The following is a 26,505-nucleotide window of genomic DNA, read 5'->3' as shown; positions in this document are numbered from 1 at the left end:
ATGTAAACTTAAGTAATTTGCAAATGACTTGCACATAATAGATATTAGATCAAAATATTTGTCTGGTTGAGCTGTACCCAAGCGAGTTTCTCATTTTTGAAACTAAAAAAGTTTAATTAAATCTCAAAGCTTGGAGAAATGAAAATACTGCCGAAAATTAAATTGTACAAGTGCATATTTCAAGTAGAATCCACAGTATTAAGAAAACATAATTTCCCTGATGTTTTTGCACTATTAGAACTTTAGTTTGTAAAACTGTACAAATTATGCTTTCTAATGAAAGTTAAATATCATTCAATAAAGAAAAAACTAATATTAATGGATAGATATTAACTGGAAAAGCTTAAGAACAATTCAGACAGTAAATCAGACAATTCTATTGAATGGACTTTTTATCTCTTAATGAAAACATGTATTTTGGCTAAAAACAATTTGCAGTTCAATCCTTTAACTTAACGAACTTAAAATCCCTCTTAATTCTATTAGTAATATAATAAATTAAATGAACATGTTTGTATGTGTTAATACGAATCAAGTGACAGTGACATGACATATAGATTGTAGGGAGACAAGAAAAAGTAGACAGAGGATATTAAATGAATGTTTACCATTAATGCTAATAATTCCCTGATGCAAAGAAGAATATGAAATTTTAACCTCTGAAGCAGGGAACAACACAAGAGATCGATCTTTCTCTGAAACTCAACCAAAAGATAAATATTTCAAGCTAAGAAAATTGCTATAGTTTTTTAAGATTCAAAAATAAAAAGCAAGTACATAAAAGTGAACAATAAAGAATCACGTTTAAAAATAACAAAATTTACATTAGAACTTTAGGATTGAGATGTATATAAATAAAGAGTATTTTTCTAGAGTTTTACATAGACCTTAAAATTTTCAAATTTCTAATATTTGAATTCTCTAAAAATTTCTTATAAAACTTCCCCCCTCTTCTTCCCACTCCTGCTCATTGTTCAAAATTTGAAGTTTCAAACATATTCCTGAAACAATACATTATGTGGAGAATCACATCATAATGAGTTGGCATTTTAACATGTCATTTAATTATGCTACTTATATTCCTATGTCCTAAATACAGATGCCATATAATCTATAGGAACAGCAGTTATATAGTTCAAAGGTTAATCCTACCACAAAAGCCAAACATGAAAACTTCCTGTTAAATTACTTAAATTCTTGAGCTAAGTATTGACAGTTTCCTGTCTGGTATCTTACTCTTGCAGACAAAACACATTCTGATAAACAGCTTGAATTATTTTTGTTGCTCAAAATGAACTTGTCTTCCTTTTCCTATTATGTGACTTAAACTGAGCGTTAAAGCAGGATGTGCATAAAAACACAATGCTATTGTCTCCTTTAGTTATTTTAGTGTCTATTATAAATGTAGTAAAATAGGTAAAGGTCTTGCTTTAATGATGTTTTTGTAATACTGTATTGATAGTATAAAATGCAAATAATTACAGTCATTTGAACTGTAGATTGAGTAAAACAGATTGCCCTCTCTAATGTGAGTAGGCCTCATCCAGAAACACCCTCAGAGACACACCCAGAATAATGTTAGGCCACAAGTCTGGACACTCCACGGCTCAGCCAAGTTGACACATAAAATTAACCATCACAATCATATAAATAGTAGTCTGCATTGATAAAACATTCTGCAAGTATGTTATATTCATTTAATAAGTTTTACAACGATATGTGTGGATTAAAAAATTAATATCAAATCAAAGGTATAAAAGAAGATTCTTGGGAAAGTTCATAGAAGATAGTGTTTGCCTTGAAATTAGGAGCAAAATAATTACAAAGTAAAACAATTTAAAATTAATCTTTAAACAACTGAATATTTCTCTCTAGTACTAGATATTGCAGTGCCATATATAGATACTTTAAACCAATACATTTATTTTTTATTTAGATTAATTTACTATATTGCCAAGCAATTTTCAGTAGTCTCTTCAGGCAGCCACTCTGAAGCCATAACAAATTCTATCAAAAAATCTAATTTCTGGATATAACATAAATATGACCATCATATAAAGCATTTTAATCATTTCTTAACTTTCTCAAATCTATAACCAAATTTGATAGACTGTACTATGATCCACATTAGTCACTGAGTAGGTTTTACATACTGGCCCAATCTCCCTTTCTCTCTGTCTCTCGCTTGCTCACTCTTACTCTCGCTCTCTCATTTACTTTCCTTTTTTCTTTTCTTTCAATGGAGAGTGGATAGAAAGGAGAATGAGACATGGGGTCTTCCATAATATTAACAGTTTCAGAGTTTACACACACTATCAGTAATAGATAACCACAAGTTTTAGAGTGTTATATCTTTTTCTTAACCCTTTCATAAAAATTATGTCACTTATGAAAGGCAGTTGTAGTATCAAACAAAATGAAGTAGACCTGAAGGCTTAGGTGTGAGTCCATACTTTGCAATTTACTGCACAGGATATCAGACGATTCACATAGCCTGTTTTCTCATCAGAATAATTCCACCTCCCACCAAATCACATTGTTGATGACTTAATGTTTGTGAAAGAATCTGTAAAGTGTGAAGTGCTATACCAGTGTAATATATTATTAGTTGTACTACTAGCTCCGGTATTTTGCTATAGGTGAGAGGGTTTTCAACCAGAGACATCCGCTACAGTAAGAACAGCAGTTCTCTCTCAGTTGTTTATCTTAGTCACAAGAGGGCTCTTTGTCTAAATAGGCAAGGTAACTTGGAATTTATGGTATCAGAGCTTCCTGATGGGTCTATCAAACTTGACGATTGTTGCATGGATAATTTGCTGTTAGGCTAACTCAGTTTCACAACGACTAAACTCAGAGTGGAGCTGGGGGAGTGATTTGATTTACCCAGATCCCCCAGTTATTTAGAGGCTGTCTTAAGCTGTTCCCAGAATATCTATTTATTGTGCAACATAAATCACCCACTAGACATGTTTATCTCCATTTCAGAAATATATTTTATTGCATCTAAAACTTGAGACCTTTACTACGAAAATGTTGGAAATGATAATTGTGCTGTCAAAGAAAAATATATAGCATAATAAATTGGAAAAAATATAGTGTTTTGATGAAAAAAACTAAAACACAGCTGCCTGAAATTTGATACTTAACAAAATACAACACAACACAATGACAGAAAGGAGAATTGAGGTATAATATATACAAATTGAAAGACAGCTTTACTCTCCTCAAAAAAATAATTCCTTAGCAGTTCCTTTTAGATTATCCTGAATCTATAGATTGTTACCCATTGTAAAAAATATCTTTGCCTTGGTTAATAGAAGATCATGCCTTTCCATAAGAGAAAAGAGTTTTTCTTCAATCTCTTTTTCTCATCTCAAAGGAATTCAGTATGTTGCTCCCTAAAATGCAAAGCCAGAGCTACCTCTCCCAGGCCTTCCAGATAGTCTCCACCTTAAAAACTTGCAGCCTTTCTCTTAAGGTTTTTGCATAAAGACCAACTTGACAGCAGTCCCAGTTCTGGAGTCATAAGCTGTTTTCACCCACAACAGCTGAGAGAGAAAAGCACTGGTATCAACTCGCACACTATCCATGTGACTTGGGAAGCAGTTAAGGCCTTTCCTTGTCTTCAATAAATAATTCCCAGTGGAAGCATTTGGCTCCTCAGCTTCAGAAGGCTTCCTCATGCCCCCGTCATGGGTAGCAATACCACCTATTTGTTATAAATACATGTATCTGTCTCTCTGGCCTTTTCTGAAGTTTGACAAAGTGAAATGCTTTGATATGATTACTTTGTTAAGACGTTTCTAAAGTACAAAGTTATAGTAGAAGACCTTTCTTTTCTAGGAACACTTCATCGAGGTTATAAAGAACCAAGAATTCCTTCTGCTTCCAGCTAATGAAATTTCAAAACTTCTGTGCAGTGATGACATTAATGTGCCTAATGAAGAAACCATTTTCCACGCTCTAATGCAGTGGGTGGGACATGATGTGGAGGCTAGGCAAGGAGACCTAGCGATGCTGCTTTCTTACATCAGACTGCCTTTACTTCCACCACAGGTATGGAAACTTACCCAGGTAATGTAAATTATAGTTCTAAACTACCACTAAGCATTAATCCATTTCTTATTTGTCTAATTTTATTTTATTTGGAGGATTTCTGGTAATTGGAGTGTATAGGATTTGTTTTGCAGAAGGACATATCCAGCCTTCAATGAGCAATATTAATGATGAAGTGAGAGGAAACAAGGATTAAAAAAAAACCCTAGAGATAATCCCTAAACTTCAGCATTCTCATTAGCTTTCAGTTTCCTCTCTCACCAAACAGCACTTGTAACAAGCAGACAAAATGACTAGGCTAACTCCTTTTCTTTTCTTGCCCACTTTCTAGGCAAGGTGATAATAATCAGTATAACAATATCCCAGAGGAGACTCTAGGAAGGAGTTAAGATTCTGGATAATACTTACTGCTAGGTAATTAGCTGCTATGATTGAAAGCATACTATAATAGTTTCAGATTCAGGATTGACCCATCTACTACTGAATTTTAGTATGTGAAGTTTAGTGAGATGTGGAGTGCAGTCCCACTACATAATTCTACTATTGGTGATAGCCACAATTTTTTCTCTGTAGCAATTTGGTCAATAGTAAATATCATTTATGTGTTATATATATGAGTATATTGCACATATGCACACTTCATATATTATATAGCTTGTAGCTAAAGTCTTCAAATGTCATCCACATTGGCATTTGGAAGGGCCTTATCTGGACTTAGTGGATCAGTAGTTTCATAAACATTAAAATTAATCAATTTTGAACAAAATTACTAATTAAATGTTAATATTGAAAAATAGAATGTTAATGTGCTGATGATTTCTCTACATTTTTTTTACTTTTAGCTGTTAATTAAATTCCATGGAACTACATATTTACTCTAAGAATCTATCCATAAGCAATGAAAGAACATTGACTGCCCTCCTGGGTATAGCACATTTATTCAAAGGGCAAGGCAATAGCAACACCAAAAAGGAAACATTGAAATAGACAGTAATTTTAGAACCAAAGTTCAGAATCTACAGAAATTTTATGTTTGTGTGAATGTGTGAACACTTGTGTTATTTTCAAGAGATAGTCTATATAATTTATCAGATTCGCTAAGGCAGTGCTACTCAAAATGTCCCTGGCCCAGCAGCATAGCATTGCCAGGGAGCTTGTTAGAAACTCAGGTTCTCAGGCCTCCACCACAGACCTATTGAAACAATTTCGAGGGGTGAGGCCAAGGAATCTGTGTTTTAACAAGTTCTCCAGATTATTCTTAGATATGCAAAAATTTGAGATGCAGTGGTGTATGCCTTATGCATAGCATGTGGACTGTGTGAACTTTTCCTGATGATGGTAGTGGTGGGTAATGGCATACAGAATATAGATTTTCCAAAACAATTTCAAAAAGTGACCTTAAACAAATATTCTAAAAATGAAATGTATGAAGAGAATGATATAGATCTCTGAAGGATATTTTTGAAAGAAAATTACTTAGCCCAGTTTTCAAACTATTTTCAGCAGCATATGCATTAAGGAAATGCCTGGGGGTCTCACCAACCAAGTCAAAATAACGATCCATCAGAGATTACGGGTGGTGTGAAAACAGAGCTGGGATTAACCAGTGCAGAACAGGAAACTTCAGGGAAGTTGCATGGAGTGAGATTAGTGCCTCCATTCCAACTTCTTGCTATTCCTCTCAATGTCCTATGATACTATGGACCCAAAACTCCAAGGAACCAATCTAAATGACCGTTGGTAAAATTCTGAAACAAACTCTTAATTTCTCCTCAACTCATCTCAGGAAATATATTTTACCTAGCTTTTATCCCATTCAGTTAGGATCTTATTGTCTGCCAGACAATGATGGTTAGAAAGTATTGATCATCTACTACTGCTGATGTATTGGCTAGTTACTAACACATGTACTTTACTGATGGACACATGTACATGTACAGATAAAAAGCACCTGCTTTCAGAATACTTTACAGAAGTGATTTGATGATAAAGATGCAGTCCTCTATGGGTGATATTTTATTGTAACTGGGCAGGTTTGTACCACCTCCCCTAAATCCACCAAAAAGGGGGCTACTTCTTTAGCTACATGCAGTAGACTGGGAGATGCTCGCTTTGTGCAGACACAGCCATTCTTTCAGATAGCTTTCAATAACACATTTTATGAGTGCTTCTTTACTTTCATTCCTTGAGGTTATATGAGTACATATTCAAAAGATGAATAATTTGTCAAATCTACACAGATCATGAGCTACTGCCAAGAGGTTTTTAATCATTTAAATCATAAGTGAACATAAAAATGCTACTAAGTAACTTAAAATATTAAATAATAACACTTCTACATTTGAATTAGCTCCGGTTTTCTCCAAAGCAATATAAATGAAAACATGTTCTTTCTAATGGTGGGCTCTTCACGTCATATACCATTCATCATTACTTCTCAGTTACTGGCTGATCTTGAAAATGACTCCCTGTTTACTGGTGATCTTGAGTGTCAGAAGCTCCTGATGGAAGCTATGAAGTATCATCTCTTACCTGAGAGAAGACCCATGATGCAAAGCCCTCGGACGAAGCCTAGAAAATCAACTGTGGGGGCACTTTATGCTGTGGGAGGCATGAATGCTATGAAAGGTAACAGGAACAAATTAATTAATTTAGGAAGTATCATTCAAAAGAGATATATTCTCAACACCTTCCAAATTATGAGGGTGGTATTAAAGCCGTATTTAAATGTGTGCATCTAAAGCTAATTTTCATAAATATGGTATTTTGTGACCTTTTTTTCCTTATCTTATGGAATATAACCCTTTAATTAGTGTTGTCTAATTAGATACTTTTATATTACGGCAGCAATTTTTAAATTTGAGTATTTGCTGTGAAATATAAGATCTTGTCAAGGAAAACTTATTTAAGGTTTATCGTAATTGAAAGGGACGAGGTCCTCCAAATTTGTTTTTTGAAATAGAACTGTCCTCTAACTCCTTGCTGTCAATTTCCTGTTAGATGCTCAAAGACCAATTACAAAGAATCTTGAAGTGTTGATAACAAGATCAGCAATTCAAATCTGGAATAAAGTACTGATTTTAGATAAGAATTTTATCAAAGGGAAAAGTTTCTGAAGCCATCGTCTCTATCCTGAACCCTTCTTAGCACTTATTTTTGTATAGTTCTGCCTTTTTACACTTGATTTCTCAGTCACAGACCCATGTTGTCAAAACAATGAGGCAAGGATTTTGTAATTAAGAGTTGGCTGTGTAGGAAATAAAATCAACCCACTTAAAATTTGCCAAATCATATATAGAAATATCATTTGACACCTTGTAGAAAATGAGGCAAAAGTCTAAGTTCTGTGCTACTGGAAACCAATTTTTTTCTTTTGAGATGTGTAACTGGAAATTGGAAGACTATATAGGAAATATGCCAATTAATCATAAACCTATAAAACAAGAGCTTGCAAATGCAATTATTTCCAAAGTACTAGAGTCACTTCACAGAACTAGTGTTCTTCAGAAAATAACAAATACAATGAGATCCTATAATTAATTTCAAGTCTAAAAACTTGATATTTTATTGCATTTTGTTGAATAGAATGAATATTAGCATTTTAAAAGGCGTCTTGTTTGATATTTAAATTAAAAGGTTACTAAAGACAAAATGCAAGCATAATTATCCTTAGTCTCTGATTTTTTTTAAAAAGCCTAACCTGCAGAGTGAGAAATGGAAAATTTTGTGTTTTTCTGGTTTTTGTGTTGGTTTTCTATTTTTTTTTATTTTTTCAGGCTTCTGTTGTTACATAAACAAATGTGTCGCAAAAAATGGTAATAAGTATCTATAACTACTTATCAGCTTCTAAAAATGAGTGTAATGTGAACCTATAATCCCTTGACTCTATTACCAGTTTGATATGGAAGGAAGTAAGGCCATCATTTTGAGACTCTTTGAGTACCTAGTGTAGGGAGACATAAAAGGCTCTATGGGAAATTGCAGGCAATTACAATAATAGTAAAAACTACTGTTTTTGAGTACCTGATTCTTGATTGGCCTTCTGCAAACATCATTTATAATCCGCACAATAATGCTACAAGATTACCCCAATTTGGCAGATAAGGAAACTAAAGCCCTTATGGTTAGATAGCCAACCCAAGGACAAACATCTAGAAAGACCAGAAATGGAATTCTTACTCTCTCTTCCTTTTTGCTATACTGCCACTATTTTAGAAGAAAGAGCAACAGCAACAAAACTAACCCTTCTTGTTGAGGGTCTTAGAATCTATTGAAAAACCAGAGTGAGCACTTAGGAACAAAAAAAAGAAATAAGAAAAGAAAGAAAAAAACTAAGTATAGCAAAAACATTCAAAGGGTAACGTTGATCTATTAAATCAGTATTACATTTAAAAAACAAACCAATTTACATTCTTTCATAAAACTATAAAAAAGAATTTCTATATATATGCCTTTTCTTACAGTGTGTTGTTTCATTTATCTTTTTTTTAAAGATACTTTTTGAACTTTCACCTTTTGATGTCTAGGAAATACAGTACTTCCTCAGTCTTTAATTTCCTCTCTGACTCATATAATTAACTTGGAATTAGTTACTAAATATAGATATCACACAAGTGGCTGGAGTTAACAATAACTCCTACCATGTATATTAAAAGAATCATCAGAAAGTTGTAAGTACGATCAGAGTCAAAATTTTAAAAATGGTCAAATGGTAAACTTTGGGCTTTTGTACATACAAGGTATTCAGTAACTTTTCATTTATTAAAATACAATGAATTCCTAGAGATAGTATGGCAGGGGACAAATTAAAGTCTAATGTAGTCATTTTTAGATCATTTAAAAAATAGATGGAGGAAATCACTAAATCAGATACCACAAAGTTTGGTTGGTTTTGTTCCTTCTTGAATAGATCATAAATGAGGGTTGAAAAGGAGCTTAGAAATGAATTGAGAAACAACATTTGCAATGTTTTAGGGCAGAAGGGCAGTTTACACAGAACAGTTATAAAGTGGGTCCTAAGAAGAGATACCAGTAAAAAATCTAATTTGAGTTTTCCCATCAAATATAGAGCTGCTATAGTAAGTCAGCTAGAGGATTTACATTTTGATTAGTTGGAGATTTAGTGGAGGTGGGCAAATGGGCTGAAGAAATCTTCAGAATTCAAGATACAGAACTACCAGTCATATATGTTTATATAAGAGATGTGGGGTAAGTTTATATTCTATATTTAATCTAACGCCTGGAAAAAATTAACCTGGCATAAAGCAGACTTCTACATCCTTTCAGTGTATAAATCTTCTATATATAGCTGATTAATGTAGCTTTGTACAATTTCCTAATTACTTCATCATTTAATATCTCCATAATCTTAATAATTAGTGCAGCAGCCTTCATTTCCTAATCTAAATTGGCTCATTGGTAAATTCCACTAATGAAAAGAGTTTGAAATAAAAAGTTAAAAGAAGAAGGAACAGATAGGAAGACAGATTTGGGAAGATTGAAATGAGGAAGTGTAAAGATTGAAAACATTCAGAGAAAATTGGCTGGTTGACAGAGTGAAAGTAGATGTGAGTTTGTTCGTAGATATTCCAGTTTTAACAGTATCATCCAGAGATATTTAGTGGATAAAAGATACTCTTCTAGGTGGTGGTATTTGACTTCTCATTAGTAAATATAGTCAATAGAGCAATTGCTGATCTGTAAATCAGCATTCAGCCAAATCCATGTTATCAGTGAAAGATGCAGGGATTAAAGAGAAAGAGTAAATGAATGCCTGTATATTCATAAGTTTTTATTTTGAAAACCTAAACTCTTGAGACATAAATACTTAAAGTGTACTATTCACCAGAAAAGATTTAAACTTAGAGAAAAGAAACAAACACTGTTTTCACTAATCCAATATACATAGAAAAGCTTTCAGAAGCAGCCATAGATATAAGATATAGCACTCTGCTTAAATTTAATTAATTAATTTATTTTTTGTGAGGAAGATCAGCCCTGAGCTAACAGTCATGCTAATCTTCCTCTTTTTGCTGAGGAAGACCAGCTCTGAGCTAACATCTATTGCCAATCCTCCTCTTTTTCCCCCAAAGCCCCAGTAGATAGTTGTATGTCATAGTTGCACATCCTTCTAGTTGCTGTATGTGGGATGCGGCCTCAGCATGGCCGGAGAAGCGGTGTGTCGGTGCGTGCCCGGGATCCAAACCCAGGCCGCCAGTAGCACTTAAGTGCGGAGTGCGCGCACTTAACCACTAAGCCACGGGGCCAGCTCCACTCTGCTTAAATTTTGACTTGATATGGCCCCATACCATAGCCCTATAATTGGCCAGTGGATACACTTCAGATGTTAACTATATTTTCATCATAACTAATGGATTATATTTTCTCCACAAATCTCCCAGTAGAACAACTGAAAAGTGTTTTTGCTTATTCCTATGGTTGGCTTTATGCAATTGGGATGAAATTCCCTAAGCCTGTCACAAGCTGTCTTAGGTACACTGTATGTGTGAATAATAATTCTTTCATTTTTCACCTTGGTTATTAGTCAGAAACTTCCCTGTTGTGCAAAATCAACTTTTACTAAAATATAGCAGCAGCTATTGTGAATGACTGGTAAAAAGCATTGCCTACAGAACTGACAATTTATTATGAAGTGATGATAATTTACTATGGCAGTAGTGATAGTATACTATGGTAGTAAACTTAGTATTTCAGTAACTGAGTAGAAAATGAACTTTTATTAACACATAAAGGAGGTAATACCTCAGGATTATTATAATAAAAAATAAATAATAATTCTATTCTTGATTATAATTCTTTGTGTTATCATCACAGAACATTGAATGAATCAACACCAAAGGTCCATTTAAAAGGAATTTTCATTCTTGTTCCTTTAGAAATTTGTATTTTAAATCAACACACACACCCCAAACTGAATAAAATAAAAGGGCATAAATTAACATATTGAATGATCACATGTAATTTAAACCATAATGGATGTGTAAACAGTCAGTAATATATTCCAAGGTAATATTTTATTGTAAAATATGGTAATTGACACTTGTGTTAGTACTACCAGTAGCATAATATAGCCAAAGAAGCCATTATGAGTGTATAAACCATATAAATTAAATACCCTATTTTATTCTAACTCTTTGATTTGGATCCAGGAGTGGTAAAATGTTACCCTCGCCTTGTCTGCCAGGTTAGAGAATCATCCAAGCTACATACTTTAATTTGACTTGCAATTACTGATTCTATGCTATAAATTGTAGGTACATAAATATAGTGCGAATGATGCCAATTAAAATTTCTTAAACAAGCGGTTTTTACCATTGTTCAATATCCCTTTAACAGGTACCACAACAATTGAAAAATATGATCTCAGGACCAACAGCTGGCTACATATTGGCACCATGAGTGGCCGTAGGCTTCAGTTTGGAGTTGCAGTTATTGATAATAAGCTCTATGTCGTGGGAGGAAGAGATGGTTTAAAAACTTTGAATACTGTGGAATGTTTTAATCCAGTGGGCAAAAGCTGGACGGTGATGCCTCCCATGTCAACACATAGACACGGCTTAGGTAAGAGTTTAACATTATACAGGCATACCTCGGAGATAATGCGGGTTTGGCTCCAGACCACTACAATAAAATGAATATCAAAATAAAGCGAGTAACATGAATTTTTTAGTTTCCCAGTGCATATAAAAGTTATGTTTACACTATACTGTAGTCTATTAAGTATGCGATAGCATTATGTCTAAAAAAACAATGTACATACCTTAATTAAAAAATACTTTATTGCTAAAAATGCTATAACCATCATCTAAGCTTTCAGTGAGGCGTAATCATTTTGCTGATGGAGGGTCTTGCCTCGATGTTGATGGCTGCTGACTCATCAGGGTGGTGGTTACTGAAGGTTGGGTAGCTGTGGTAATTTCTTAAAATAAGATAACAATGAAGTTTGCTGCATTGATTGACTCTTCCTCTCACGAATGATTTCTCTGTAGCATGCAATGCTGTTTGATAGCATTTTACCCACAGTAGAACTTCTTTCAAAATTGGAGTCAATCCTCTCAAACCTTGCTGCTGCTTTATCAACTAAGTTTATGTAATATTCTAAATCATTTATTGTCATTTCAGTAATCTTCACAGCATCTTCCCCAGGAGTAGATTCCATCTCAAGAAATCACTTTCTTTGCTCATCCATAAGAAGCAACTTCTCATCCATTAAATTTGTATCACGAGATTACAGCAATTCAGTCACATCTTCAGGCTCCACTTCCAATGATAGTTCTCTTGCTATTTCCACCACATCTGCAGTTCCTTCCTCCACTGAAGTCTTTAACTCCTCAAAGTCATCCATGAGAGTTAGAATCAACTTCTTCCAAACTTCTGTTAATGTTATTTTGACCTCTTCCCATGAATCACAAATGTTCTTAATGGCATCTAGAATGGTGAATCCTTTCCAGAAGGTTTTCAATTGACTTTGCCCAGACCCATCAGAGGATTCACTGTCTATGGCAGCTATAACCTTACTATAAGAATTGATTATTACTCCTTGATCCGTGGGCTGCAGAATGGATGTTGTGCTAGCAGGCATGAAAACAACATTAATCTTGTACATCATCAGAGCTCTTGAGTGACCAGGTGCATTGTAAATGAGCAAGAACATTTTGAAAGGAATCATTTTTTCTGAGCAGTAGGTCTCAACAGTGGGCTTAAAATATTCAGTAAATTATGTTGTAAACAGATGTGCTGTCATACAAGCTTTATTGTTCCATTTATAGTGCACAGGCAGAGTATACTTAGCATAATTCTTACGTGCCGTAGGATTTTCAGAATGGTAAATGAGCATTGGCTTCAACGTAAAGTCACCAGTTGCATTAGCCCCTAACAAAATAGTCGTCATGTTCTTTGAACATTTGAAGGCAGGCATTGACTTCTCTCCAGCTCTGAAAGTCCTAGATGGCACCTTCCAATATAAGGTTATTTCATCCACCCTAAAAATTTGCTGTTCAATGTAGCCACCTTCATTAATCATCTTAGCTAGATCTTCTGGATAACTTGAGGCAGCTTCTACATCAGCACTTGCTGCTTCACCTTGCACTTTTTTTTTTTTTTTTTTTTTTTTTAAAGATTTTATTTATTCAGCTTTTTCCCCCCAAAGCCCCAGTAGATAGTTGTATGTCATAGGTTCACATCCTTCTAGTTGCTGTACGCGGGACTCGGCCTCGCGTTGGACGGAGAAGTGGTGCCTCCGGGCGCTTCCGGGATCCGAACCCGGGCCGCCAGCATCAGAGCGCGCGCACTTAACCGCTAAGCCACGGAGCCGGCCCTTACCTTGCACTTTTATGTCAGAGATGAATTCTTTCCTTAAACCTCATGAACCCACCCCTGCTAGCTTCAAACTTTTCTTCTGCAGCTTCCTCACTTTTCTCAGCCTTCATAGAATTGGAGAGAATTAGAGCCTTGCTCTGGATTAAGCTTTGGCTTAAGGGAATGTTGTGGCTGGTTTGGTCTTCTATAGAGACCACTAAAACTTCCACCAAATAAGCAATGAGGCTGTTTCACTTTCTTATCATTCATGTGTTCACTGGAGCAGCACTTTTAATTTCCTTCAAGAACTATGCTTTTTTTTTTTTTTTTTTTTTTGTGAGATCAGCCCTGTTCTGACATCTGCCAATTCTCCTCTTTTGCCGAGGAAGACTGGCCCTGGGCTAACATCCGTGCCCATCTGCCGCCAGAGCATGGCTTGCCAAGCAGTGTGTCGGTGCACGTCCGGGACCCAAACCGGCAAACCCCGGGCCGCCACAGCGGAGCGCGCGCACTTAACTACTTGCGCCACCGGGCCGGCCCAAGAACTATTCTTTTGCATTCACAACTTGGCTAACTATTTGGTGCAAAAGGCCTAGCTTTCAGCCTATCTCAGCTTTCGACATGCCTCCCTCACTAAGCTTATTCATTTCTAGCTTGTGATTTAAAGTGAGAGACATGAGACTCTTCCTTTCACTTGAACATTTAGAGGCCATGGTAGGATTATTAATTGGCCTAATTTCAATATTGTATCTCAGAGAATAGGGAGGCCTGAGATGAAACAGCCTTATATTGAAAGAGGGAGTGATTCGGGAATGACTGGTCAGTGTAGCAGTCAGAACACACACATATATTGAATAAGTTTGCTGTCTTATATGGGTACAGTTTTGGCAATCAAAACAATTATAATAGCAACATCAAAGATCACTGATCACCATAACAAATATAATAATGAAAAATTTTAAATATTGTGAGAATTACTGAAATGTGACACAGAGACATGAAGTGAGCAAATGCCATTGGAAAAATGGCACCGATAGACTTGCTCGATGCAGGGTTGCCACAAACCTTCAATTTGTAAAAAAAAAAGCAATATCTGCAAAGTGTACTAAAGTGAAGTGCAATAAAATGAGGTATGCCTGTATAGTTTCTAAAGAATGTACAGTTAGTAAAGTTTTTTAAAAATTACATTCAGCTGCATATTATTGGGATTGAGCCAAACCCTTAGTCAAAATGTCTCCAAAGTGCTGAAAAGCTTAAGCAAATGGTAAAAGCCTGTGAAACTTTTCTTGTTTCAGATGTCACACTTGTTAATCCTGCCTCCTTTCCCCCAGTATTTTAACGGCATCCCACTTTAGGAAGGATAAAACTTTTAGAAGGAATATATTATTGAGGAATATGAAACTACAACAGGGAATTTTTTTCTAAGCTCAAATTTAGAAAAAAGGGCACTTGATGATTGAGAGACGTTGTCTTTCTAGTTAGATGAATCATGTTAATTCCCATTGGAAGTAAACCTATTATTTCATCAAAAGCCTCAGGATGCAGGTCCAAGGCAGAGATATTTAGAAAAAACACTGGTTGACAGCAGCTCTAAGTTATACTTAAGCCAGAAGTTCCCAAGAAGTTTAAGAAAGATGAAGTGGAAACTTCTGGAACAGTGGGGAACTTTGATTTTCCTGAGTATTTGTCAGGGTACATCTTTCTTCATGCTATACTCAATACGCTTTCAATATCATAGTTTGTTTAAAAAAAAAAATTTCCTTGTTTTTTAAGAACTGACTTTTATACTAAAAAGTGCTAAATACTAAAAAGTGGCAGATCTAGGACTGATATTGTTTACCCCAAGTTATCTGATAATTTGTCTACGTCAAATGATAGACTATATAATTATCCAGTTGGGTTGTGTCAGTGTGATTCCTAGATGTAGCTTAGAAAACATATTTTACAGAGAAATCAGAGCAAGTTTTTAAAATCTAATTGATATTACTAAAGAGGTAGGAGAGGTGATGAGGATATACCACTGAGAGGCTGATTGAGATGGTGAAGAAGGTGGGCAGGAGGGAGACAATTATGTGAATTCCCAGAGTAAATGAGAAGCAGTTAGAAAGGGGCTATTCATAGTATCTAATAGAACAAATTTCCAACTAAACCTCAGAAAGGCCTATTTAGTTATCTCACGGGAATCTTTTTTTTACCTCTATAATAAAAGGCAGGGATTAGAAAGACCTACCACAGTTAGCCTACAATTCTAAGATTTATGTAAGATTCAGTATCATCTCATCTATCCCTTACTTTCAAAAAATGGCACTGAAATTATGCCAGAAAAAAATCAGTGTCTATTTTCTATTACATCCCTAGAAATGGTGTGTTTCACTACCTCCTTTGACTTCAGTATTACAGTACCGTTCCATGATACAGTAACTATGCTTGAAAATTTCCTAGGGTTACAATACCATATTTAGTTTCATATCAAGATCAGCAAATTATCCGTGTACATAAAATCATTTAAGAAACAAAAACAAATGTTTAAGCAGACAGTTGCTTGCAAAATAAAACTATCCATTATGTGTGGCATACCTAGGTGAGCCATCATGCTATTTTTATCTTTTAGGTGTAGCCACACTTGAAGGACCAATGTATGCTGTTGGTGGTCATGATGGATGGAGTTATCTAAATACTGTAGAAAGATGGGACCCTGAGGGACGTCAGTGGAATTACGTGGCCAGTATGTCATCTCTTAGAAGCACAGTTGGTGTTGTTGCATTAAACAACAAGTGAGTAACCCCAAACATGCATGCTCTTTGCTCCCAGGTCATGTGATACAGCATTTCAGTGTTGCAATCCATCGATCCATAAGCATTCCCAATGATCAGGATCCTAGTTATCAGTAATAAAAGGCCTTTGTTGGAACTGACATTTTAAAGTTTATGGGAGAACTGTTATAGCCAATATATCTCGAAGGAAAAAATCTGGTGTCTAGGTTCTATCTTATTCCCTTAGTTGTTTATTAAGTTAATGTCTTCTTAGTGACAAATGTTTTTATACTAAATAGTTTATAAAAACAACAGGGATTCTGAAGCTAGGCAACTGAACCTAGCTAAAGTCGTAGGGTTGCCAGAGTTGGTCTTTGGAAACATCCTACCTTTTATAGTTCATTTCTCGTGGGATCTTTTAATCTAGTATGTCAAAGTAACTTTCACAAAAATGATGAAGTGGGGAGGTTTGAGGTAAGACAGACCTTAACAAGTGCCTTCAGGTAACTATCCACTCATAAACTCAAGCCGTCCGTTACAAAATACTAAGGGAGTAGAATATATAGCTAGAAACTTGAAATGCTTTGTGCAAGATTCTTTCACTTTCATTCTTTGCACAAATAGGAAATGTTATATGGAAATTTATACATATATATGTACACACATACACGCAAACACATACATACACATTTCTGTCTTTTTTCTAGGCTATATGCTATTGGTGGACGTGATGGAAGTTCCTGCCTCAAATCAATGGAATATTTTGACCCACACACTAACAAGTGGAGTCCATGTGCTCCAATGTCCAAAAGACGTGGAGGTGTGGGAGTTGCAACATACAATGGATTCTTATATGTTGTTGGGGGTCATGAAGCCCCTGCTTCTAACCATTGCTCCCGGCTTTCTGATTGTGTGGAACGGTAAATGTTTCTATTTATTTATGTCTGTATTTATTTGATTATTTTTGCAGAAACGAGAAAGATTTTTAGGCTACCAGAAAGTACTCTTCCAAGTAAGTGTTAATCCATTTAGAGGATTAATCCTTTGTAAAACTGCACACTTACTCCTAGGTTCATAATATTTTGAAGAAATACTCCTAATGCGTTTCACATCCATCTTAAAGAATATATTAAAAAATGCAGTTTTATTGATAGACACCCTATAAGACAAAAGGCATGTAAGAATAAAGAAATTTTGTGCCAAGCTATGATCACTCCACCTATTCAGCAGCTCAAATCAAAATAACTTGACTGTTTTGAAAATCAAATCAATCCTCAAAACATGAAGACCTACCATCACAAAACATACATAAAGAATTCCCAGAGAGATGTTAATAATTTTCTGAACAATCACTCTATTGCATTAAGTATTTAATTTCCCAAGGGTAACTTCTTTGAGTGGGAGATATTCATTTGGATGAAGAAAGTAAATATGTTTGTTAACATAAGTCAGTCACATGACTTTGTAGTTATACCTTCACATTCCCTTTCAAGATAGAATATATATATGCAAACATAATAGTTAAATAATATTAACCTAAGACCAAGTGACAAATTTACAGTCAGTAAGGTTATCAGAATTCAGAAGACCAAGATCAGTATGGGATGGTGTCCTCAAGGGAAATTCATGGCGAGGGTAGAATTTGTACTTGATAAGTATACAAAAGAATGGAGGGAATTTCAGGTCTAGGAAAAAGCACAACCAAAACCATGGAAGTAAACGAGAAGGCTTCCGAGATAAGAGCAGAGACTTTAGGTTGAAATGTAATTTGAAGGGCAGTTCGAAACACAGTTAAGCACCAGATTGTTTGATGGCCTGAAATGTCAAGGTGGAAGCTTTTGGATTTTACCTTGTAGGCAAAGGGATAATTAAATTTGGAGGAAGTGGAATATCACAAAGAAAGCAGTTTGGAGGATATACAGTGATATATAGGATAGAATGTAGGAAGAAGAGACTAAAGGAAGGAATAAGCACATTATTGTTTTTCTTCTGAGAAGCATATCACTAAATCATAATTGATAAAGCTAATTCTTATAGGAAATAATTGATCTGTGGTAGTATTTTTTTTTAAAAGTTTAGTCTTCCTGCTACTCAGTGTATATCTGGAATGCTTCTCCTGAGATCAGTTTTTAAGAGATGCAAACAAATTTTATTTTATCTTTATGCAAAACATAAATAAGGTCAATCATTGCCTCAAAATATATTATATATATTATATTATAGCCAATATATATAGCCAAATATATGTGACACTGCGATTATCGACACCAGTTCTCCCCATAGTTAGCAAAGTAAGTTGATCACTTCTTCATTTAGCTAGATTATTTTTTAACTGTGGCAAAATATACGTAACATAAAATTTACCATTTTAACCAGTGTACAGTTCAGTGGCATTAAGTACATTCACATTGTTGTGAAAACATCACCATCATACATCTCCAGAACTTTTTTCATTTCCTCAAGTTGAAACTCCATACTCATTAAATTCCCATTCGTCCCTCACCTCAGCCACTGGCAGCCACCATTTTACTTTGTCTCTATGAGTATGAAAATTCTAGGTACCTCATAAAAGTGGAATCATAAGTTTCCCTTTTGCAACTGGCTTGTTTTACTTAGCATAATTCTTCAAGGTTCACCCATGTTATGCCACTTGTGAGAATTTCCTTTCCTTTTTAAAGCTGAACAATATTACATTATATGTATATACCACATTTTGTTTATCCATTCATTCATCAATGGACAATTGGGTTGCTTCCAACTTTTGGCTGTGAATAATGCTCCTGTGAATATAGGTGTGCAAATATCTGTTCGAAATTCTGCTTTCAATCCTTTTGTATATATACACAGAAGTGGAATTGCTTCATCATATGGTAATTCTATTTTTAAATTTTTGAGGAAGCTCCATACTGTTTTCCATAGTAGCTACACCATTTTATATTCCCACCAACAAAGCAAAAGTATTCCAATTAATGCACATCCTCAGCAACACTTATTTATTTTTTTAAAGTTCTTTTTTTTTTATTATTGTGAGGAAGATCAGCCCTGAGTTAACTTCCGAACACAATTCTCGTCTTTTTTGCTGAGGAAGATTGGCCCTGAGCCAACATCCATGCCCATCCTCCACTACTTTATATGGGATGCTGCCACTGCATGGCTTGACAAGCAGTGCATTGGTGCAGGCCTGGGAGACGAACCAGTGAACCCTGGGATGCCGAAACCGAGCGCACACACCTAACTGCTTGCACCACCAAGCCTGCCCCATTTTCTGTTTTGTTTTGTTTTCAGTGAATTTGAAGTGGTAACTCTTTGTGGTAGTGATTTGAGTTTCCCTAATGATTAGTGATGTTGAGCATCTTAACAGGTGCTATTGGCCATTTGTATATCTTCTTTAGAGAAATGTGTCTTCAAGTCCTTTGCCCATTTTTTAATTGGGTTGTCTTTTTGTTGTCGAGTTGTACGAGTTCTTTATGTACTCTGTATATTAATCCCTTGTCAGATATGATTTGCAAATTGTTTCACCCATTCTGTGGTTTGCCTTTTCATTCTGTTAATAGTGCCCTTTGATGTGCAGATGTTCTTAAGAGTCCAGTTTATCCATTTTTTCTTTTGTGGTCTGTACTTTTAGGGTCATATCCAAAAAAAATCATTGCCAAATCCAATGTCATGAAACATTTCCCCTATGTTCTTATCACAGTTTTATAGTTTTAGCTCTTATATTCAGGCATTTGATGCATTTGAATTAGTTTTTGTATTGAAGTGAGGTAAAGATCCAACTTCATTGTTTCATATGTGGATATACAGTTTTCCCATCAGCATTTGTTGAAAAGACTGTCCTTTCTCCATTGAATGATCTTGGCCCCACTGTTGAACATTATTTAACCATGTATTTGAGGGTTTATTTCCGTGCTCTGTATTCTATTTCATTGGTGTGTGTCTATGTATATATATCTGTCTTTATGCCTGTACCACACTATTTTTATTACTGCAGCTTTGTAGTAAGTTTTGCAATCAGCAAATGTAAGACTTCAAACTTTGTTCATCTTTTTCAAGATTATTTTGGCTATTCTGTGTCCTTGACATTCCGTATGGATTTATAATGGACATTCTTTATTTTTGCAAAAAATGTTATTGTGGTTTTGATAGAAATTGCATTGAATCTGTAGATCATTTGGAGTGGTAATAACATCTTAACAATATTAAGTATAATCCAGGAATATGAGGTATCTTTCCACTTATTGGTGTCTTTAATTTTTTCCTTTCCAATGAGGATGCATTTTGTTTCTTTCTCACCTAATTGCTCTGACTAGGAGTTTCAGTAATATGTTAAATAGAAGTGGTGAAAACTGTCATCCTTATCTTGTTCCTGATCTTAGAGGAAAAGCCTTCTTTCACCACACCACAGAGTATGACATTAGCTCTGGGTTTTCCATATGTGGCCTTTGTTACGTTGAGGTAGTTTTCTTCTATTTCTAGTTTGGTTAGTGTTTTCATCAGGAAAGTATGATAAATTTTGTCACACAATTTTTTCTGCATCAGTTGAGATGATCATGTGGTTTTTTGACATTCATTCTGTCAATGTGGTGTATTACATTGATTAGTTTTTGTAACGTAATGCATCCTTGCATTCCAGGAATAAATCCCATTTTATTATGGTGTATAATCATTTTAATAATGATGGTGAATTCAGTTTGCTAGTATTATGTAGAAAATGTATGCATCAGTATTCCTTAGGGATATTGGTCTGTAGTTTTTTCTTATAGTGTCTGTGTCTGGCTTTGGGATCAGTGTAATGCTGGCCTTACAGAATGAGTTCAGAAGTGTTACTCCTCATCAGTTTTTTGGAAGAATTTGAGAAGGATTGGTGTTAATTCTTCTTCTCTAAATGTTAGGTAGAATTCACCAGCAAAGCCATCTGGCCCTAGGCTTTTCTTTGTTGGGAGACTTTTGATCTCCTTACAATTATAGATGTCTTCACATTTCCCATTTCATCATGCCTCAATATTGGTAGGTTGTGTGTTTCTAGGAAATTGTCCATTTCATAAAGGTTATCCAAATTGTTGGTGTACAATTGTTCATAGTACTCTTATAATCCTCTTTTGTTCTGTAAAAGCAGCATTAATGCCACTTCTTCCACTTCTGATTTTAGTTATCTGAGTTTTCTGTTTCTTGTACTCAACCTAGCTAAAGGTTTATCAATTTTGTTGATCATTTTGCAGACAAACTCAATGTTATTTTCTCTTTTCATTTTCTATTCTATTATATATCTATGCTCTAATCTCTACTATTTCTTTCCGTATGCTAGCTTTGGATTTAGTTGCTCTTCTTTTTCTAGGTTCTTTTATTTTTTTATTTTCTTATTTTTATTTTTTTATTATTTTTTGTTGTCGTTGTTCAGTAGCTTTTTTATTTTTTAATTTTATAACTTTTTTAATTTTTTGTTTATTGCAGTAACATCGGTTTACAACACCGTACAAATTTCAGGTGTACATCATTATACCTCTATATTTCTAGGTTCTTAAGAACTTAGATTGTTGATTTGTAATTTTTCTTCCTTTTTAATGTAAGCATTTCCAGCTATAGATTCTCCTCATAGCACTGTTTTCTCTGCATACCATAAGATATAGTATGTCATGTTTTCATTTTCATTTGTCTCAAGAAATTTTCTAATTTCCCTTATGATACATTCTTTGACCCATTGGTTGTTTAAGTGTGTGTTCACTCATTTCCATATATTTGTGGATATTCCAGTTTTCCTTCTGCTGTTTATTTATTGTTTCATTCCATTGTGAAAAGACCTTGCATGTTTTCAATCTTTTTAAATTTATTAAGACTTGTTTTTTGGCCTAACATATTATCTACACAGGATAATGTTCCGTGTTCACTTGAGAAAAAATGTGTGCCATTTTGTTGGCTAGAATTTTTTATATGTATTTGTTAGGTCCACTTGGTCTATAATGTTGTTCAAGTGTTCCATGTACTTATTGATCGTCTATCTGGTTACTCTATCCATTTTAGAAAGTGGGGAATTAAATTCTCCTAGTATTACTATAGAGCTATTTCTCCCTCAAATTCTGTCAATGTTGGTTTCATGTATTTAGGAGCGCTGGTGTTTGATACTTTTATGTTTATGATTGTTATATATTCTTTGTGAATTGAGACTTTTTGAATTATATACTGTGCTTCTTTTTCTCTTGTAACAGTTTTTGTCTTGAAGTTTATTTTGTATTATATTAGCATCATTACCCCTGCTCTCTTCTGGTTACTGTTTGCTTTGATTACTATTTGCATGGAATATCTTCTTTCATCCTTTCACTTTGGACCTATGTTTCCATAGATCTAAAACGAGTCTCTTGCAGACAGCATATAGTTGAGTCCTGTTTTGTTTGTTTTTTTAATTTAATCCATTCTGCAAAGGTATGCCTTTCAATTGGGTAGTTTAATACATTTCCATTCCATTTTCTTATTTATTTTCATATGTCTTACAGCTATTTTTTTCCCTCATTTCCTCTCTTCTTGCCTTCATGTGTCTAGCTGGGTTTTCATAGTGACAGTTTTGATTCTCTTCTCAATTTTTATTTTTGGGGTATTCTATAATTATTTTCTTTGTGGTTACCATGGGGATTACATATAACATCCTTTTGCCAATCTGTTTTAAAATGATACCAACTTAACTTCAACTGCATAAAAATACTCTATTCTTCAGAGCTCTGCCTTCTCCCCTACTTTATGTTATTGATATCACAAATTATGTCTTTATACATTATGTACCCATTAACATAGTTTTATAATTATTTTCATGCTTTTGTCTTTTATGACCTGTAGAATAAAAAGTGGAGATACAGCCAAAATTAAAATAATAACCAGTTTTTATATTTGTCTGTGTATTTACCTTTGCCAGAGAAATTTATATATTCATATGACTTTGACTTACTATCTAGTATCCTTTCATTACAACTTGAAGGACTGCCTTTAGAATTTCTCGCAGGGCAGGTCTACTAGTAATGAGCTCCTTTACCCATTGTTTATCTGGGAATGTCTTAATTTTTCCCTTCTCTGTGAAGGACAGTTTTGCCAGATATAGAATTCTCAGTTGATAGGATTTTTCTCTCAGCACTTTAAATATATCATCCCACTGCCTTCTGTTTTCTGAGAAATTTGCTCATAATCTTACTGAGGATCCCTTGTATGTCAGGAATTGCTTTTCTCTTGCTGCTTTCAAGAATGACTCTTTGTCTTTGATGTTCAACAGTTTCATTATACTGTATCAGTGTTGGTCTCTTTAGGTTTGTCCTACTTTAAGTTCACTGAGATTCTTGTATTTGTGGATTAATGTGTTCTTCAAATTTGGGATGTTTTCAGCTATTACTTCTTCAGATATTCTTTCTTCCTCTGTCTCTCTCTTATTCTTCTGGGACTCCCAAAATGCATATATTTATCTACTTAATGTTGTCTCATAAGTCCCTTAGACTCTGTTCACTTGTTCTTCATTCTTTTTGCTCCTCAGACTTAATAATTTCAAATGATAATTTCAAGTACACTTATTCTTTCTTCTGCCTGCCTGAGTCTCCTACTGAACACCTCTACTGCATGTTTCAGTTCACTCATTTTCTTCTTCAGATCCAGAATTTGTTTGGTTCTTTATAATTTATTTTTCCTTGTTGACATTGTCATTGTGTTCATTTATCATTTTCCTGATCTCCTTTAGTTCTTTGTTTTCCTTTTAGGTCTTTGAGCATATATAAGACAGTTATCTTAATGTCTTTATCTTGTATGTCAGATGCCTATGTTTCTACAGGGATGGTTTCTGGGGATTAATTTTGTTCTTTTCAATGAAACTCATTTTCCTGTGTGTTTTACGATCTTTTGTTGAAAATCGGGCATTTGAAATAATAGATACCTCTCCCAGGCTTTGCAGATTGGCTCCATGAATGGGAAAACCATCACTAAATAGCAGGTCATGTTTTGTGCCTGGAATCAGCCCAGAATAAAGACTTGAGGTCTTCAAAGGCCCTTTCTGAGCTCGTGCGTTTCCTGGGCCAGTGTGTGTGTGTGTGTGTGTGTGCGTGAGATTTGATTCACTATATACATGGCTGATTTTAAATGTCTTAATTTCCTTAAGAATCTCAGCCCTGCTGCTTCTCAGGGCCTTAGCTGTTCTACTGTAGTCTTCAATCAGTAATCTCTTGCCCCAGTTGTGTATGCATCTGTAATCCCCCCACAGCTTTCATGAACCATTCGCACTTTTCCCCATGGCTTTTCCTAGCCTGAGATCTGAGTTGTGTCACTTTTGACTGTCTGAGCTCTGATTTAGGTAACACAGAGAATAATCCCTTAGACAGCAACCAGACAAATTAGATTGTTGCATAATAGGTCTGCTCTTTTCTCTTTGGTTCAAGGAAAGGAACTAGGGTTGGGCCACTGCTTTCTCTAATCCATACAATGACTTGCTGGGGGAGGGATAGGTCAAGGCAAGTAAAAATGTCACAAAATTTCCTACTGATTTGAATGTAGCTTTTTCTTGAGTGAGCATTTATTTGGTTGCTGTGGATCTTTGACTGATTTCCAGAACTGCTACAAAGTTATTTTAGCCAGTCTCTATTTGATTTACTGTTTCTGTGAGAGAATAAGCTACTAGAGATTCCTAGTCTACCATCTGGCTGACCAACACTCCCCAGTGATGCAACACTGAAAACAACATAAAAAACACATGAAAATCAGCTTGAGTTGCCTACATATTTAACAGATAAAGCTGAACTCACTCTTCCCTTTATTTATATCCAGAAGCACAATAATGAAATGATATAGAATTACTAATGGAAAGAACCTTGAAAATCTAGTACATCCCTACACCTTACAGAAGTGAAAGTTGAAGCCCTCTCTAGTTCAATGGCAAACAAATGGCAAAAGGGTATTTTTCATATAAGTGGAGTTTGTAAAAGTTTGGAAACCAATCATATTTGACTTTCCATTTTGGTATAAAACCAAAAGTTCACTATATTACGTGTGTGTGTGCATGCGTGTGTGCATGTGTGTGTGTGTACTCCTGTAACTAACGGGAATTATGTTTCCCTTTTAGAAAGACCAGAAGAATACAATAGGCTCAATATTTGATAAACATTCACTATAAGAAGTTGTGAAAAGGATAGATTCTATTGAAATTTTAAATTGCCTAGATAATTTACTGATGCGTTCCCTAGACCACAAAAAACTACAGACAACACAGAATTCACAAAAGATTAGGTACAACCCCACCTGTCAGAGAATATATACATACACTCAAAAAACCTATACTTGTATTAAAAAAAAATAAGTATAGTTTTCATTTTAAGTAATGGTATCTAGACATTGAATTCTGTTCTTATGTCTAAAGACATTTATTTTTCTATACCTGAGAATAACTATAGCCTCTTTTCTTTTTTTTTTTGGGAGGAAGATCAGCCCTGAGCTAACATCCATGTCAGTCCTCCTCTTTTTGCTGAGGAAGATGGGCCCTGAGCTAACATCTATTGCCCATCCTCCTCCTTTTTTTCCCCTTTTTCTCCCCAAAGCCCCAGTAGATAGTTGTATGTCATAGTTGCACATCCTTCTAGTTGCTGTATGTGGGACGCTGCCTCAGCATGGCCGGACAAGTGGTGCATTGGTGCACACCCGGGGTCTGAATCTGGGACGCCAGTAGCGGAGCACGAGCACTTAACCGCTAAGTGATGGGGCCGGCCTCCTAGCCTCCTCTTTATAAGACTGTTGATAATGTACAAGAGTAAATCACTTCCTATAAGCTAAACAGACAATATCAGGAAATTATTATATTTCAGAAAACTTGATTTGGTCAAAAGTCCAAAAAAGTCCACGTAAAAATAATTCTACTATATTAAGTTTCCATTAATACTTAAAACTATTTGAAGTGATAAATTCATGGGAGGGAGAGGTCAAAGAGTGATATTGATATGGAGAATTCACGTTGTTCTTTACAGAAACACTAAAGGTTTTCTAAAAGAATTTTATACAAAATAACACAATACTGTGCAAAATTATATCTAATAAATAAAAGTCATGAAGATTTGTTACTATGAAAATCAAACCTGACTTCACAAAAATTTCTTGTGAATTGAAAGTTAAATCATGTAAATATATAGACAGTAAGAAAGATAATACTCTAAGCTCTTATAATAACAATTTCTTATAATAAGTCCAAATTAGTAACAGATTTTCTTTATATATACTAGATCTATGCTTTTTTTCTATTGCAGTTTTGGAGGCTTTTTGTTCATTCTTAGTGGTATAACTTGTGTTGCATTTGCTTGGTTCCTTGTATCTAAATATATAACACTACAAAACTAGGTTTGGTTCAAAAAGTATACATTTCATAAGGAAAATATCT

At 34.8% G+C, this 26,505-nt stretch overlaps 1 protein-coding gene and 1 long non-coding RNA gene across 3 annotated transcripts in view; one reads left to right on the top strand and one right to left on the bottom strand.

Annotated features, from left to right (window-relative positions):
• Positions 1 to 26,505, top strand: part of KLHL4 (kelch like family member 4) — a 120,802-nt gene that overhangs the window by 88,125 nt on the left and 6,172 nt on the right. Inside the window, exons 5-9 of the mRNA XM_004436747.3 lie at positions 3,844 to 4,056; positions 6,498 to 6,684; positions 11,413 to 11,637; positions 15,986 to 16,148; positions 16,835 to 17,047. Of these exons, the coding sequence (XP_004436804.1) occupies positions 3,844 to 4,056; positions 6,498 to 6,684; positions 11,413 to 11,637; positions 15,986 to 16,148; positions 16,835 to 17,047 (1,001 nt within the window). The remainder of the gene's footprint in view (positions 1 to 3,843; positions 4,057 to 6,497; positions 6,685 to 11,412; positions 11,638 to 15,985; positions 16,149 to 16,834; positions 17,048 to 26,505) is intronic.
• The window catches only part of LOC147911863 (uncharacterized), a 70,942-nt gene continuing 45,193 nt past the window's right edge, over positions 757 to 26,505 (bottom strand). For both annotated transcript variants that reach the window (XR_015550396.1, XR_015550395.1), the window contains exons 5-6: positions 13,399 to 25,903; positions 757 to 13,158 (exon numbers count right to left, since the gene is read on the bottom strand). This is a non-coding gene — a long non-coding RNA (uncharacterized LOC147911863). The remainder of the gene's footprint in view (positions 13,159 to 13,398; positions 25,904 to 26,505) is intronic.

This window comes from Ceratotherium simum, chromosome X, assembly GCF_057802395.1.
Source record: "Ceratotherium simum simum isolate JZ-2026a chromosome X, ASM5780239v1, whole genome shotgun sequence".
Classification (NCBI taxonomy): domain Eukaryota; kingdom Metazoa; phylum Chordata; class Mammalia; order Perissodactyla; family Rhinocerotidae; genus Ceratotherium; species Ceratotherium simum.
The sequence above is the reverse complement of the archived record's forward strand: the minus strand, read 5'-3'. Positions and strand labels throughout refer to the sequence as shown.